Below are 13,449 nucleotides of genomic sequence, written 5' to 3' on the forward strand. Positions count from 1 at the left end.
GGTTACTGGTTACATTAATAACACCATGCATGAAAATCAATAAAATTGACTCATGACTTAAAAGGACATAAGTAATTTCCGATCTTGTGAAGAAACGCGTTATTGATTTAAAAGGACATAATTTCCGATCACGACAATTGAAAAGACCGTGTAATTCCTATAATATGCACTCTGACCTATTCAAATTTGGGAATCTAATTAACTACGTACCCTTTGATTACGTTTGCCTATCTCAAGAGAAATAACTCAGTTTTCGTACGTATGAGTTATGACGTAAAATATTATGTGAAAATACAACGTTTTAATTTGAGATAGAATACATTTTTCTTCTAACAAAACAATTGGTATTCTGAAAAATATTGACAATACAAAAGAAAATACATTCTTGACCAAATCATATTTTTGGGCAAGAAGAGAAATAAAGGAAACCTAAAGGTACGAAACATCACAAAACGAAATAAAAGGTGTTCTCATATTACAGAAAAATAAGGATAGATTCACAAAACCAAGCAAATAAACGAGGAGATTTAAACTTCATCGCCTAACCAATTACGTTTCAGCTTTGGACCAGTAGGTCCTTCCTCTCCAAAGACCTCATTAGGCAATCCTTTAATCGCACTCCTAAACACGTTCTTAAGACTCTCCCCAACCATAATCTTCTCCACTCCTCTAATCTCATCTTCATGACCATAATTAATTTTTGGTCCCCAATGTCTCATATAATTCAACCAAGCCGGCTCCTCCACTTCTCCTCCTCTCATATACTCCGCTGCAACAACGCTGAATCTAACCGCCGTATCAATCACCTTTTCACTCTTTCCGGTATCGTTCCTAATCCCCACATTGTCTTTGCCTTGCAACACAAGTCCCGGTTTTGAGTACATTGCATGTCCGTTCAAAGAAGCATAAGCCACCGGTTTATTTCCTCTGCCTTGATACTCGATCTCCGGAGCATCGATCCACTTTCCTCCGCTGTGCTGTGACAGATACATCCTATGTAGCTTGCCGCTGAAGTTACTTATCCGGAGAGTGAAATGTTCCCAGTCTCCAATGTGTTCGCCGATTCTCCCCAACGGGATTGTAATGGCCTTCAGCTTGGCCCGTGATGGGCCGTTGAACGGATAAAACATCCACACGGCTACGTCTGTGAAGGTTCCACCGAAAACGGGTTTTATATGAAGATATACTTCCATGCTCTGTAAATCACCACCTTGGACTCGTTTTCTTGCGTCGGGAGCAACAGGTAGGTCTAACCAATAGAGACCGTCGTTGGCTTCACCTTGGGGAAGGTTTACACCGTTTGGTTCAACTGGAACTGGGTTTGATTCATCGCCTTTCTTGTAAAGCAAGGCACCGTTGCTGAAGAACCAGTTGACAGACGCTGGGAGGTACTTCTCATCTTCGTGGAAATAGATCCAAGGGGCGTAGGCTTGAAACAGAGCATCGACCTGGGGCATGCTTGGCATACAAGAAAAATCGAACTTGTTGTTTTTCAGACAGGGTAAAGCCGGATTTGTAGAGCTTGCGAAGAACGTGCCAACACATACTCCAGAGGCTTGTGTTCCTCTTTTAACAGGTTTAGAACTTGAAACCCTAAACCCATTAGTTTCCCATAATTGAGCGTCAGGCTCGGATTGGTCAGTCAGGTCGGAACGAACACAACGGATCTTGTCTAGAGGAGGTTTCTCATCCGAAGTTGTCACGATTAGACCCACTGCATTGTAACCATCAGGAGGTACAGGCTGCCAAAAGTATCCATTTTCGGCCCCGTTGTTCTCTACCTTTGTAGATTTGCCGCTCCAAAGAAGAAGATAATCCACCGGAGGTCTTAAAGAGTCGCCGGAGAGGTCTTTTCCTACAAGTGTCCATCCGAAAAGCTTGCGGTTATTAGGTTGAGCGTAGAAGCCGAGAATCGAAAAGCCTTGAGGTACTGAAGACGGCTCAAAGAAAGTGGCTCCGAGATTATCTTGTCCTCCTTCGTATGCAGTCCATACTTTTTTAAACGTTTCTACTTGGCATACTTCAAGACCTCCCAAATCTATTCTGCCTTTCGCAAATCCTTCTCCTGTATGATCAAAACAAAACTCCATAAACAGAGCAAAAGCAGAGCTAAAAACAGAGGTGAACATACAGGACAATACAACAAGTAGAAATCAAAACATGAACCTGAAGGCCAAGATGGTAATGGAGAAGGGAGATTGAACGTGGAATCAATCGGCAAAGATGGTGATGTACTTTGAGCAGATGAGCTGTTACCCATTTTTGAGATTCACGAGTCCAAATCGATAACATATAATGTCTTTTTGATTGGTGTTGTGGTAAAGATAGACGTTAAGGGAAATGGGGACAGAAGCAATACTGTTGGTCGAGTTAGATCAACCACATACAGATGATTTGGTCTTATCAACTACTCAGCACATGTTAGGTATTTATTGTGAAACGAAAAAGTCATCGCAAATCACTATTAGGGTTGTTTGGCCTTTGATTCGATCGACGATCATCATCATAGTTTGTTATTGAATTTGAGTAATGTTTTGCACGTTTAACCATTACGTATATAATACTTCTCTTTTGTTTGTTGAGATCAATTTTTTTTTTGTTATGAATAATATAACACCATCATGGCAAAACATTGTTATTATTATACACGTAATAGTAATTTAAAATTTTTAGATTAGTATTTTTTTTAAGACACTCAATTAAATTAAATATAAAAAAATGTTAAAGATGCTCTAATAATTTTTCCGTCCAAACGAATCTTAGTCAAAGAATAACGAGCAATAGCATGGTTTAATTTACATTTATTAAACGTGCAATGTTATACATTTTTTTTTTTTGAATTTTATCTCAAACAGCTGTGTTTTAGTTAACTTATTAAGTGTTGTCTTTATTATTCTCGAATTATTTCAAAATATATTTTTTTTTTTCTTTTGAGAAAACAAACTGTGTTTGAAATCGAATTAATGATAGATAGAAACATCTCTGGTGACGTGGATTATTACTCTTCAATGACTATCACATGTTCTTATTCATAATACAGACAAATATGTAAAAGTCTCAGAAGCTTTTGAACACACACATAGATCCAAATCATGGACACTTAACGTTTCGACCAGGACCACCATAGAAGAAATGAGTCCCCCAAGAAGTTCCACCATTCCCTGCCTTAACATTGTAACAGTTGTGCTTATCAGCAAAATAGTAAAGTCCTTGTGGTTCTCTAAGAGTATTGGTTCCATCAACTATCATAAGATTCCTGAAATAGCTTGCTTTCTTAAAACCTTCGTCTGCAAAATGCCCACTTCCCATATCTGTGGTTGTGTGTCTCCCACCGGTCCTCGAGTTAATGATTTCACCTCCCCATTCAACTCTCGTAGCTTCTTTTCCTAGAGAATTGAACAACGAGCCTGGCCAATACCCAATTACGTCTTTTTCATTGACCCTAAGCCACCAGTTTCCTGTTTTTCGGTCCTGATGATTGAAAATTATCCATTCGGGTTAGATAGAGAGGTAACTTGAGCGACAAGGTATATCTTGCCATTGAAGTTACGTTGAATATATGAATCTCATATTGTTGACGTGAAATATAATTATGTTAATTACCTTCCATATTAGTATGGATAGGTCGTATTGAGCTCCACGGTAACGTGACATTGTGGTGATCGACCCACCAACGGTGTATCGATTACTTGTCTGAACAAAACCAGAGCAGAGGAGGTTGTAGCACCCTGTTTTTCGGTAACCATCGCGCTATTCCCGGGAAAATACAAGATTTCATAATAGTCGAAAGTCTTAGATGCATAATTTTATAGACCAATGTTAAAAGAAAGAAGAAGAAAAACACTAGTTATAGTTTGTAGTTCCATTCAAGATCGACAAACTAGTTAATCGTTTGAATTTTTAAAATAGTGTTTAATGTAGAAATAAGTATGCATAGAAGAGCTTACCGTCCAATAAACAAAGAATCTGGGATTATTGTCATCATATAATTCTGGATAAACCTATATATTAAGATAGACAACGATAGAATAAGCTACGTGTTTCGCATAAGAACAAAAAAAGATGTAGTCAAGAAGGAACCAAACCTACCTGCCAACCAGCTTCAATGGTGTTAAGACTAGAGCCATTTCCGGAAATAACCCAAGTCTGAGCCAAGCTAAACTCTTTGGGAATTTGGACATATGGTTTCCACAGATTTATTGCAACTTCTGTCCCGTAAAATTTTCCATTCCTCACACCCATCAAAGCGTACTAAAGCCATTCCAAAATATATGAAAATTGTAAACCACAAGACAGTAACAATTATAATACACATGACATGACATGTGTCAATGTGTGTGTGCATGTAGTCGTACCTGATGACCTAATGTTGGATCAAAGGATGTAGTTCTTGGGATGCTTTGATGAGACTTTCTCCCAAAACTGCTGATGGATTTCGGTCTTAAGAGATCTTCTTTCTTAGTTCTTCTGATTGGAACAGTGTTTTTGGGACACTCTCCCGTCTTGTGCCAAACCTGAGTTATAGTCTCGGCCTCTCTCTTGGTGTACGTTGAATCACTTACCGGGTAGAAACTCGGTCTCATCTACAAGTTTAAACTTTTCGTCGCAATGGTTTCAATCATGTTATAAAAGAATAGAGAGACGGGGAAAAGAGGCAAACCTGAATGGTATGGTTTTTAAGCAAAGGATGATCAAAAGCTGGTTGATTAGTGATAGGAACACAATCTATTACATCTCCATCTTCACTCTATAAATATTAATTAAAACGAAAAAGAATTGATGTTATGAAGTTTCTAATTGTTATGAAATTTGCATATAGACTTTGTATAAGATACCTTAATGGATTTAAGAGCCGGCTTGTTGAGCCGTTTCATATGTCTATGTAGTTTGGTTTCCTGTTGATCGAAGGTTTTGTTTCCATCAACGCAAATAGCGAATATCGCACCTGTCACCACCATAAGAAGTAGCACTACTATGAAACTGGCCATTCTCATCATGGTTATGCAGTTCTTAGCTTAACTTTTAGACATTACTCATTGGATTTTATAGGAGTAGATGGCTTCTGTTTCATAATTTAATTATTGTTTCTTAACCAGTCTTCTCAACTCTAGCCATATTTTTTTGTATTTTGGTATAAAGTCTAACCATATATATATTAATACCCCAAACTTTCGCTGTGAATATTAAGGTTAGTGCTTATATTATGTTTGCCAAATCGTTGACTGGATTTTTTTATAATGCTACTCCAGGTTTTTCATCAGTCACTGTCACAATATTATTTAAAATTTTGGTCCGGTTAATCATTGATTTGGTTATAACCGGCCAGATAATTTTTGCGAAAATATAAACTGACATTTGACCAAACGATATACTGTATGTAACTAATCTAATTGAACCAGTTATCATTCTTTTCAAATATTAAAATTTAGTTACCTAGTCTTGGACGTTATCTTTATAAATTATTTGTTAAATCATATGTTAGTCTGTCATCATGAACCATTCCGTGTGAGGTCACGAACTTGTATCTGCATTAGTTCATTATTAAATTTTCGACATGAATCTCTAATATGGTCGGTACATTCTTTTCTTTTGATTACCATTGAATATTTTGTTTAATTAATTATACTTATTTCTTACTATGTTAAATTGATCATAAATTTTCAAATGAGAACTCGTCAACACGATCGAAGTCAACTCTCTTGTGGCTTCAGGCCCACATTTTTTCGTTGACTTTAAACAGACACCTTGTCACCATGACAAAGTAAATCTGTAATCCACTTAGATGACAAGTATGAAGTTAATTTGAAATTTAAGATTTTTACTTCATACTCTCACCTGTTTTTTCTACTCGTCGTTCTAGAGCTTTGCACACAAATTAAAAAAATAGATCAATGTTTTATTATACCTCTTCTTTAATACATTTTCTAATTTTTTTATTGGTCAAAACATTAAAATAATTAGAATAAAATTAGTATTTTTACCAAACATATGTATTGGAAACCTAAAACGACAAGTATTAAAAAACAAAATTTTTATTCTACAATGACAACTGAAAAAACTAGAGGGATTAAATTGTAAATTCTAACAGGTAAGAAATAAATGTCAAAATGTATACATTTCATTTCTAGTTGTATTTATTCAAATTTACTTGGAATTGTGAATCTGTGCACCTAATAATACATGTGTGTATTAATTATATGAACATCAAATAAATTAAAAAATGAAAGGAATTGAAACTGTACACTGTCCTAAGGGCATCTCCAACTCACCTCTATATTTGCTTTTTAACTCTATTTTAGGGTAAAATCTACTCCAACTCATCTCTATTTCTATCTCTATAATAGAGATCTCTATTTTTTCCTCTATATATAGAGGAACTCTATTTTTTCCTCTATAATAGAGTTGAACTTTTTTATTTATAAAATGGTCCTTGAACTTTTGACACTTTTATATTTATGATCAAAATAAATAAAATATATATTTAAAAAGTTTAATAATAATTTAATGAAGTATATTAATAGGATAATTGATTATAAAGTTAAATTTGACTAATTTTAATATTTTGGTTTAAAATTTTTAAAGGTTTTCGTATAGAAAATTTTTAAAGGTTTTTGTATAGAAAAACAATTTTAAAATTTGAGACTATTATTTGCAAAAGAAATTTTTTATAAAATCTTATTAAATATAAATAACTTAAATATTTTAGTTTTTATTCATGCCATAACATTATTTTTAATACAACAAAGACTAATTATTTAATATTCTGGTAAATTACTTCTGGATCCACCAATAACATTATTTTTATATGATGCAATGTATTTCTTTTAATAAATGTGATATTTAAATAATACTTATGAATGTTAAAAATTTAAATAATATCATAATTTTATGAAAATTTCACAAATACTAAAATAAATGGGTTAGTTTGCAACTTTTATAAGTAAAATGTATTAATAGTAAAATAAAAAAGGAATTTCTACGGAATATTCTTTTTTAGAGAAAAAAATAGAGGTATCCATTAGAGCAAAAGTCACCTCTATTATAGAGTTCCTCTATTTTAGAGGTAAAAATAGGGAAAACCATTGGAGATTGTCTAACTTCAAATTTTGTTCCTGCATGAATATATTAATAGATCTATCTTATCTAAATAATATATTTGACGACTCTTTATTCGTATGATAATGTTAAGAAAGAGAAACATTAAAAGAGATTTGTTTAGTCTTAAGAATTAACAGGGTTTGTAATTAATGTCAAGTCTAAATGAAGTTTGTCTAATAATTCCAATAGAGACTGTTTATACATGACTGATGATTAATGAAGATCCAAAACCAGAAGTCCCATCTCCATGACTGATTACAGACAAAGCAATAACACAGGTCACACTGAAAACAAAGTACCACTCATACTCAAAATACAAAATTATGTGATCATTTCATTTCAGTATACGTACATACACATGGGACCATGTTCTTTAAATGAAATTTTATCTTCTCTTCACTCCATGGAAACAGAGGAAACACTCTCAAACAAACCAAACTCTGTAGAAATTTAATACTATTACCATAAACCACTCTTCAAACCTGAAATTAATATACTTAAGAATGTGTATATATATTTATATTTATATATATGTTTTATACAATTGATTTTAGAATGATCTGCAATGTGAGCAAGTAGATCACATCTTTTAAGGGCAATTAGGGTTTCGCCCAGGACCACCATAGTAGAAGTAACTTCCCCAAGAACCTCCATTGCCGTTTTTCACATTGTAACAGTTCTCTTGATCAGTAAAGACTTGAAGATTTTCAGGGTTTCTCAACTCATTCGATCCATCGACTACTTGAACGTTCTTGAAGTAACTCGCTTTGCCCCAACCTTCCTCTGCAAACCGTCCACTTCCCATCTGAGTAGTCGTGTGTTGTCCATCCTCGGACTGTGAGTTAACCACTTCACCTCCCCATTCGATCATTGATGCACTTTCTGATAAGTAAGAGAAGAGTGAAGCTGGCCAGTATCCGATTATGTACTTCTCTCCAAATTGTAACCACCAATGTCCTTCTTTTGGGTCCTGAGAAAAAAAAACCAAAACTAATATTTCTCAAACCAATCCTTAAACCAAAACTGATCCGTAGCATCTAGTTTCAGAGATGGTAATAATTTGAGTATTCTGTTGTTGGTTTTATTACCTTCCATATAAGTATGGTAATGTCATACTGAGAGTTTCCAAAGTTAGACAAAGGAGAAATTGATCCACCCATTGCTATTTCTCTGTTGATTTGAACAAATCCTGAGCATAGAAGATTGTAGCAGCCTGTGCCTTGGTATGCATCACTCTGTTTTCACAAGGGAGACACAAAAGAATGTTTCTGTTATTAAACTAAACCAAAACATACACAAAACAAAAAAAATGTAATTGAATACTATTAGAAACTTACAGTCCAATAAGTGAAGAGTCTGGTGCGAGTATCACCATACAATTGTGGGCTGACCTGAAAACACAAATCTTTGAATCAAGAACAGTTTCTCTTTATTCAGGACATAATTACCAAAACAAAAACAAAAAACAAAATACCTGCCAGCCAGCTTCAATGCTATTGAGATCAGAGTTAAAATTCCCACCTAAAACCCAAATCTGAGCCAAGCTAAACTCATTAGGCATTTCCACATCCGGTTTCCACACATTTATCTTTGCTTTAGCCCCGTAGAACACCCCGTCTTCCACATACATTATCGCGTGCTAAAATCAAATAGAGAAAAAGGGTTAGTAATGGACAGAACAAGAATAGCCAAAAACTAAATTCAAAATGTAAAGAAAATATATAATTTACCTGATGACCATTTTGTGTGAGGACATTAGGTGGCTCAAGAGATTTTTTAGGTTTAGGGATACTTTTCTGATTCTTCATACCGTAACTCTCGACGGCACTTGCTCTGTAAAGATCTTGTTCCGTTGTTCTTCTGATGGGAACAGTGTTCTTTGGACATCTCCCATTCGCATGCCAAAGCTGATGTATAGGACGAGAGTGCTGATTCTTGGTTTTTGATGAAACTTTACTCTCACTAAATACACTTGCTGGGTTGAAACTTGGCCACATCTATAACAACAACAATGTCAGAACTGTTCAGAACAAAAACCACACTAAAAGAGAGAGAGAGAGAGAGAGAGAGAGAGGAACAGAAACAAATGAGAAACCTGGAGAGTGTGATTAGTAAGCAGAGGATGAGAAAAAGCTGGTTGGTCAGTGATTGGGACACAGTCGATTATATCTCCATCTGGGCTCTTTTTTTTTTTTTTTTAAAAACCCCAAAAACAAAAAAAAAAAAACAATCAGAGCTAAAAGAATGAAACTTTATGGAGTTTGTGAATCTGTCAGTAAATTTTTAATTACCTGAATCGATTTGAGAGCTGGTCTGTTGAGTCGTTTTAAGTGGGTACTGATTTTAAGATCAGAAAACCCATTTCCACCGGAGACAACTGATGAAGAAGAAAGAATGAGAATCGCCACCGTCATTACAAAAACCAAGAAGAAACTAACCCTTGTCCAGTTAGCAGCCATGGTTAAACAAAACAAACACACAAAAAAAGGTTTAAGCTTTCTTCTTCTTTCTTTTACAGAAAGAGAGAATCCTTGGGGGAGAAGATGAGAAGGTTTCTTCTTCTTTGTTTTTTTAATTTTTGTTTGGTTTTAGTTTTTGAGAGGAGAGGAGGGGATTTTTTGGATTGAAGTGGATTGCGTTTAATTCTGGACCCATTGTTTTCTTTTATTGATTTATATAAATAGAGACAAGTAAGAAAGAATTTTGGATTCTACTTTGCATAAGATTAGTTGCTTTCTTTTTTTCTCTGTTAATATTTTCTTGTCAGAATCTTTTTCTGGAAATTTTCTTTAGGTGGTTTTTTTTTAAAAAATATTTTACTGTCAACCTTTATAGAAAAAAGGGATATTTTACTGAACTGGAACATTCTCCTCTTTTTCATACAATTTTTTTTATTGGGATTTCAAACTTTTTTTATTTTATTTTATTTGGGGAATTTTACTACAACTCTTTTACTGGAATAACTAGGTATTAACCCACGGTATACCGCAGGCTGAACATTTTATTTTAAGAAAATCTGTACTAATAAATTTTATAAATAAATTATTTATTTTTGGTTAAGCAAATAATTGATCGGGAGTTTATGATATTGAGAAGTATTTTATGATATATTTTTGTTAAGGAGATATCTTATGGGAATATTTTATGAGATTTTGTTAAGGGAATATTTTTTTGTTTGAAATATTTGGTTAGTGTATCCCACTATAATTGATTGTTATCCATGTAACAGCGATTTTGAGAATTTAAAATCACCAGATAATATCTTGATTATGAAGTAGTAATTAATAATTAATAATAATAATTATCTTTTATACCCTCAACAATTTTACACGTTATTTAAAAATTTCTAATTGCAATTGAATGTAATTTTTTACACTTTTCAAGGTTACTTTTAATTTTGTACTTCTCTATTAATATAGTAAGATGACAAAAAGGTTAAATTTATTTATTAATATATATACCCCCATATTAATAAGATAAATCGAAACTAAATATCATCATTACAAGGATTTAAATTCAAATCTCCATTTCATTCTTTTTTGCTTTCATTGCCTAATGATGCCTATTTGAAAATATACTAACTAACTAATTTCTTAACTTCATCAGCATGTACAATTCCAATTATTTATGGTAGAGACTAGAGAATCTAATCATCTTTTTTTAATTACATGAGATATATTCACAACTATACAACCTTACAATATTAAAGTACTCTCTATTTTTTTTTGTATTAAAACCTTAAAACATGTATGACAACAAAAGGAACATAAACATATCGGATAGTACTATTAAATTACTAGGTCAACTATTGAAGCAAATGTTGCACACTATGATGATCACTAATTTTTAAAAAATGTTTTTAACTTTTAAATATGGGAGAGTAGATTAGAAAGGAAAGGCCGTGATTGGGTGGAAGTAAGACTGTGAGAGAGAGCACCACAATGTGAAAAAACAGTAGTAAAGTCAAAAAAAGTCAGAGAAGAGGCCACTCACTCACTCTAATTGTCGGTTTAATATTATTAGGCGACATCTTCTTCTTCTTCTTCTTCTTCTTCCTCATCTCTCAAATTCGCCAGCCCCAATCAATTCCACACCTTTCGTTTTCCATTCTGTTACATCTCCAACTTCATTTCCCACTTTGTATTTCTTTTTCTTTTAGTCGGGGACTCATATGTCCTAATACCATTTATTTCATATTGGCCAAAAATACATGTTGTCTATTTTGGTTGTGAATTCGTACAAATTGTCTATCTTTTTTTTCACCATAATATTTTATATGATTTATATTCATTTTTTAAATAGTTTTGTTTTTCTTTCTAATATTAAGAATTTATGTGCACCCCTACAAAGACAATAGATATTTTATAGAAGGTCCAAATTGGTTGCATCTATTGTCCGTACTGACATCAATTTTTTTACTATTTTATTAGAAGAAATGCTAAATTTAAGAAGCTTACAAAATTTTGTTAGGTGATGTTTAAATATTTTGGCTTCGTACTTTGTACAAGTCTTCCGAATTTTCCAAATGAAGAGTAATAGTATACGTGCCAATAAAAAAAAACATTAATCACAAACAAATAAAACAATTGTATTGATTTTTATTTTTGACANTATTTTTCACCATAATATTTTATATGATTTATATTCATTTTTCTTGCAATATTATGTTTTCTGGTACACCATTTTTTAAATAGTTTTTTTTTTCTTTCTAATATTAAGAATTTAAGTGCACCCCTACAAAGACAATAGATATTTTTATAGAAGGTCCAAATTGGTTGCATGTATTGTCCGTACTGATAACAATTTTTCATTTTATAAGAATAAATGCTAAATTTAAGAAGCTTACAAAACTATGTTAGGTGATGTTTAAATATTTTGGCTTCGTACTTTGTACAAGTCTTCTAAATTTTCCAAATGAAGAGTAATACGTACGATTCAATATATATTGTCAAATGGTTAAATAATCTATACTTTTTTCTTTACTTGTAGGTTCGCACTTTGGTCTTGCTTGCAAAGTCAAAGATAATAACAAAATTAAACTTCTACCAATAAAAAAACATTAATCCCAAAAATAAAACATTTGTATTGATTTTTATTTTTGACATTTGATTTATTCCGTAATACAACGACGTGATAAAGTGTAGAAATGACATCATTGTACATTTATGCCTACACGTGAAGCCTCCTTCCAAGCTTCTACCCCCCGAATTGCCGAATCTTTTGAAAATATGAGAGGTTCAAATCTCACACGTCAATATGTTTCCCATTACAACCCAAAATCTCCTCTCTCTCTCTTTTTTTTTTTCTTCATCAACTTTTTATATTTTGCTTTTCATCCGCAACTCAAAATTTATAACACGGCAACGACCCAAGTTCAAATTTCAACTGGTCAAATTTGAACTGTTTTAATCTCTGGACATAATAAACTTTAGACTCGAAAGATGGACAAAAAAAACAAAGAAAATAAATAAATTATCAAAAAGACAAAAGAGAGTGGCTTCATCTCGTGGTTTCTTTAAAAATGCCAAAGGGGAATCTTGGAGTATTATGCTTAACTACATGTCACGGGTATTGATTGACTCATACACCTCATTTCAACGTCCCACTCACTTAATATTACACAATACACAATTCAAAATCCCACCCTCGCTTTGGAGATAAAAGACTGGACCACCCCATCCATAATGGGCTATGCCGATGGGCCTTAGCCTAGTCAGTCGTCCTCACGTCCTCACGTATCGAAAGAACAACGAGCTTGATTCTCTCTTGACAAATAACCTGGAATCAGAAACACAATGTCAGAAGAAGAGTGATCAACATCCTGACAAAAATTTGCTAACCAATTTTAAAAGACACAAACCTTGTTATGTATTGTCTTGTGTTGAAACGATATTTGCATCATCAGCGGCGAAACGCATTGCCTTCAGCTGCAGTTCCACGCTGTGAATAATAGCTTCTTCGACGCACGCTTTCTTCGATAGTTGAGCTCCCGCCTTTCTCAATTCCATACACACTTTTATTAGCATCGTCCAAAAAGCTTTTGCCCGTGGATACTTTGTTCTTATCAGCTTCCACTGCATCAGTCTCATCAGCTTTCTTTATTCTTCTCCACCTTTGCTCCTCGTGTACCTCTGCATCCATTTGCATTTGCTTCAATCTAGCAGCTCTCTCTTCTTCCGATAGCTTAGAGCCACCTTTCCGGCGTCTATTCTGGTATTCATTCTCCTTAGAGGGACGCTCTCCATTGTCTAAATCCTCTATTTTCCTTTTCTTATCCTCTTGACCATAACTCTTAATGTTTTCCCTCTCCAAACTGCCTTTAGGGGAGTGATTCCTATATTTCTCACTGGC

General features: G+C 33.7%; 4 protein-coding genes across 5 annotated transcripts in view; all 4 read right to left on the bottom strand.

Moving 5' to 3' along the window:
• On the bottom strand, positions 322–2,381 carry LOC104784914. The gene is made up of 2 exons (XM_010510018.1): positions 2,167–2,381; positions 322–2,065 (listed from the first exon to the last, which is right to left on the bottom strand). Exons 1-2 carry the CDS (start codon positions 2,258–2,260, stop codon positions 528–530), a joined length of 1,632 nt encoding a protein of 543 aa, XP_010508320.1. The 5' UTR covers positions 2,261–2,381; the 3' UTR covers positions 322–527.
• Positions 2,945–5,058, bottom strand: LOC104784915. Its single transcript, XM_010510019.1, has 7 exons — positions 4,836–5,058; positions 4,661–4,747; positions 4,356–4,583; positions 4,090–4,251; positions 3,948–4,001; positions 3,604–3,750; positions 2,945–3,471 (listed from the first exon to the last, which is right to left on the bottom strand). The coding sequence occupies exons 1-7, from the start codon at positions 4,995–4,997 to the stop codon at positions 3,091–3,093; spliced, it is 1,221 nt and encodes a 406-aa protein (XP_010508321.1). The 5' UTR covers positions 4,998–5,058; the 3' UTR covers positions 2,945–3,090.
• On the bottom strand, positions 7,411–9,741 carry LOC104784916. The gene is made up of 7 exons (XM_010510020.2): positions 9,390–9,741; positions 9,194–9,280; positions 8,829–9,095; positions 8,573–8,737; positions 8,436–8,489; positions 8,187–8,333; positions 7,411–8,068 (listed from the first exon to the last, which is right to left on the bottom strand). Exons 1-7 carry the CDS (start codon positions 9,555–9,557, stop codon positions 7,688–7,690), a joined length of 1,269 nt encoding a protein of 422 aa, XP_010508322.1. The 5' UTR covers positions 9,558–9,741; the 3' UTR covers positions 7,411–7,687.
• The window catches only part of LOC104788774 (pre-mRNA-splicing factor CWC25 homolog), a 4,867-nt gene continuing 3,966 nt past the window's right edge, over positions 12,549–13,449 (bottom strand). Inside the window, exons 4-5 of one of the 2 annotated variants that reach the window (XM_019245642.1) lie at positions 12,959–13,438; positions 12,549–12,876 (exon numbers count right to left, since the gene is read on the bottom strand). In XM_019245642.1, the coding sequence (XP_019101187.1) occupies positions 13,000–13,438 (439 nt within the window). In that variant the 3' untranslated portion in view covers positions 12,549–12,876; positions 12,959–12,999. The remainder of the gene's footprint in view (positions 12,877–12,958; positions 13,439–13,449) is intronic. The other variant, XM_019245643.1, reaches the window with a different exon arrangement.

This window comes from Camelina sativa, chromosome 5 (assembly GCF_000633955.1).
Source record: "Camelina sativa cultivar DH55 chromosome 5, Cs, whole genome shotgun sequence".
In the NCBI taxonomy this organism is placed as follows: Eukaryota; Viridiplantae; Streptophyta; class Magnoliopsida; order Brassicales; family Brassicaceae; genus Camelina; species Camelina sativa.

Excerpts from the sequence above, each read along its gene's own strand:
- LOC104784916 (XM_010510020.2), bottom strand. The coding sequence starts at position 9,557 with ATGGCTGCTAACTGGACAAGGGTTAGTTTCTTCTTGGTTTTTGTAATG. Across the intron at positions 9,096-9,193 it reads TTACTAATCACACTCTCCAG|ATGTGGCCAAGTTTCAACCC; the intron begins GTTTCTCATTTG and ends TTGTTGTTATAG. Across the intron at positions 8,490-8,572 it reads GCATTGAAGCTGGCTGGCAG|GTCAGCCCACAATTGTATGG; the intron begins GTATTTTGTTTT and ends TTGTGTTTTCAG.
- LOC104784914 (XM_010510018.1), bottom strand. The coding sequence starts at position 2,260 with ATGGGTAACAGCTCATCTGCTCAAAGTACATCACCATCTTTGCCGATT. Across the intron at positions 2,066-2,166 it reads ATTACCATCTTGGCCTTCAG|GAGAAGGATTTGCGAAAGGC; the intron begins GTTCATGTTTTG and ends TTGATCATACAG.
- LOC104784915 (XM_010510019.1), bottom strand. The coding sequence starts at position 4,997 with ATGATGAGAATGGCCAGTTTCATAGTAGTGCTACTTCTTATGGTGGTG. Across the intron at positions 4,252-4,355 it reads ATCCAACATTAGGTCATCAG|TACGCTTTGATGGGTGTGAG; the intron begins GTACGACTACAT and ends GAATGGCTTTAG. Across the intron at positions 4,002-4,089 it reads CCATTGAAGCTGGTTGGCAG|GTTTATCCAGAATTATATGA; the intron begins GTAGGTTTGGTT and ends CTTAATATATAG.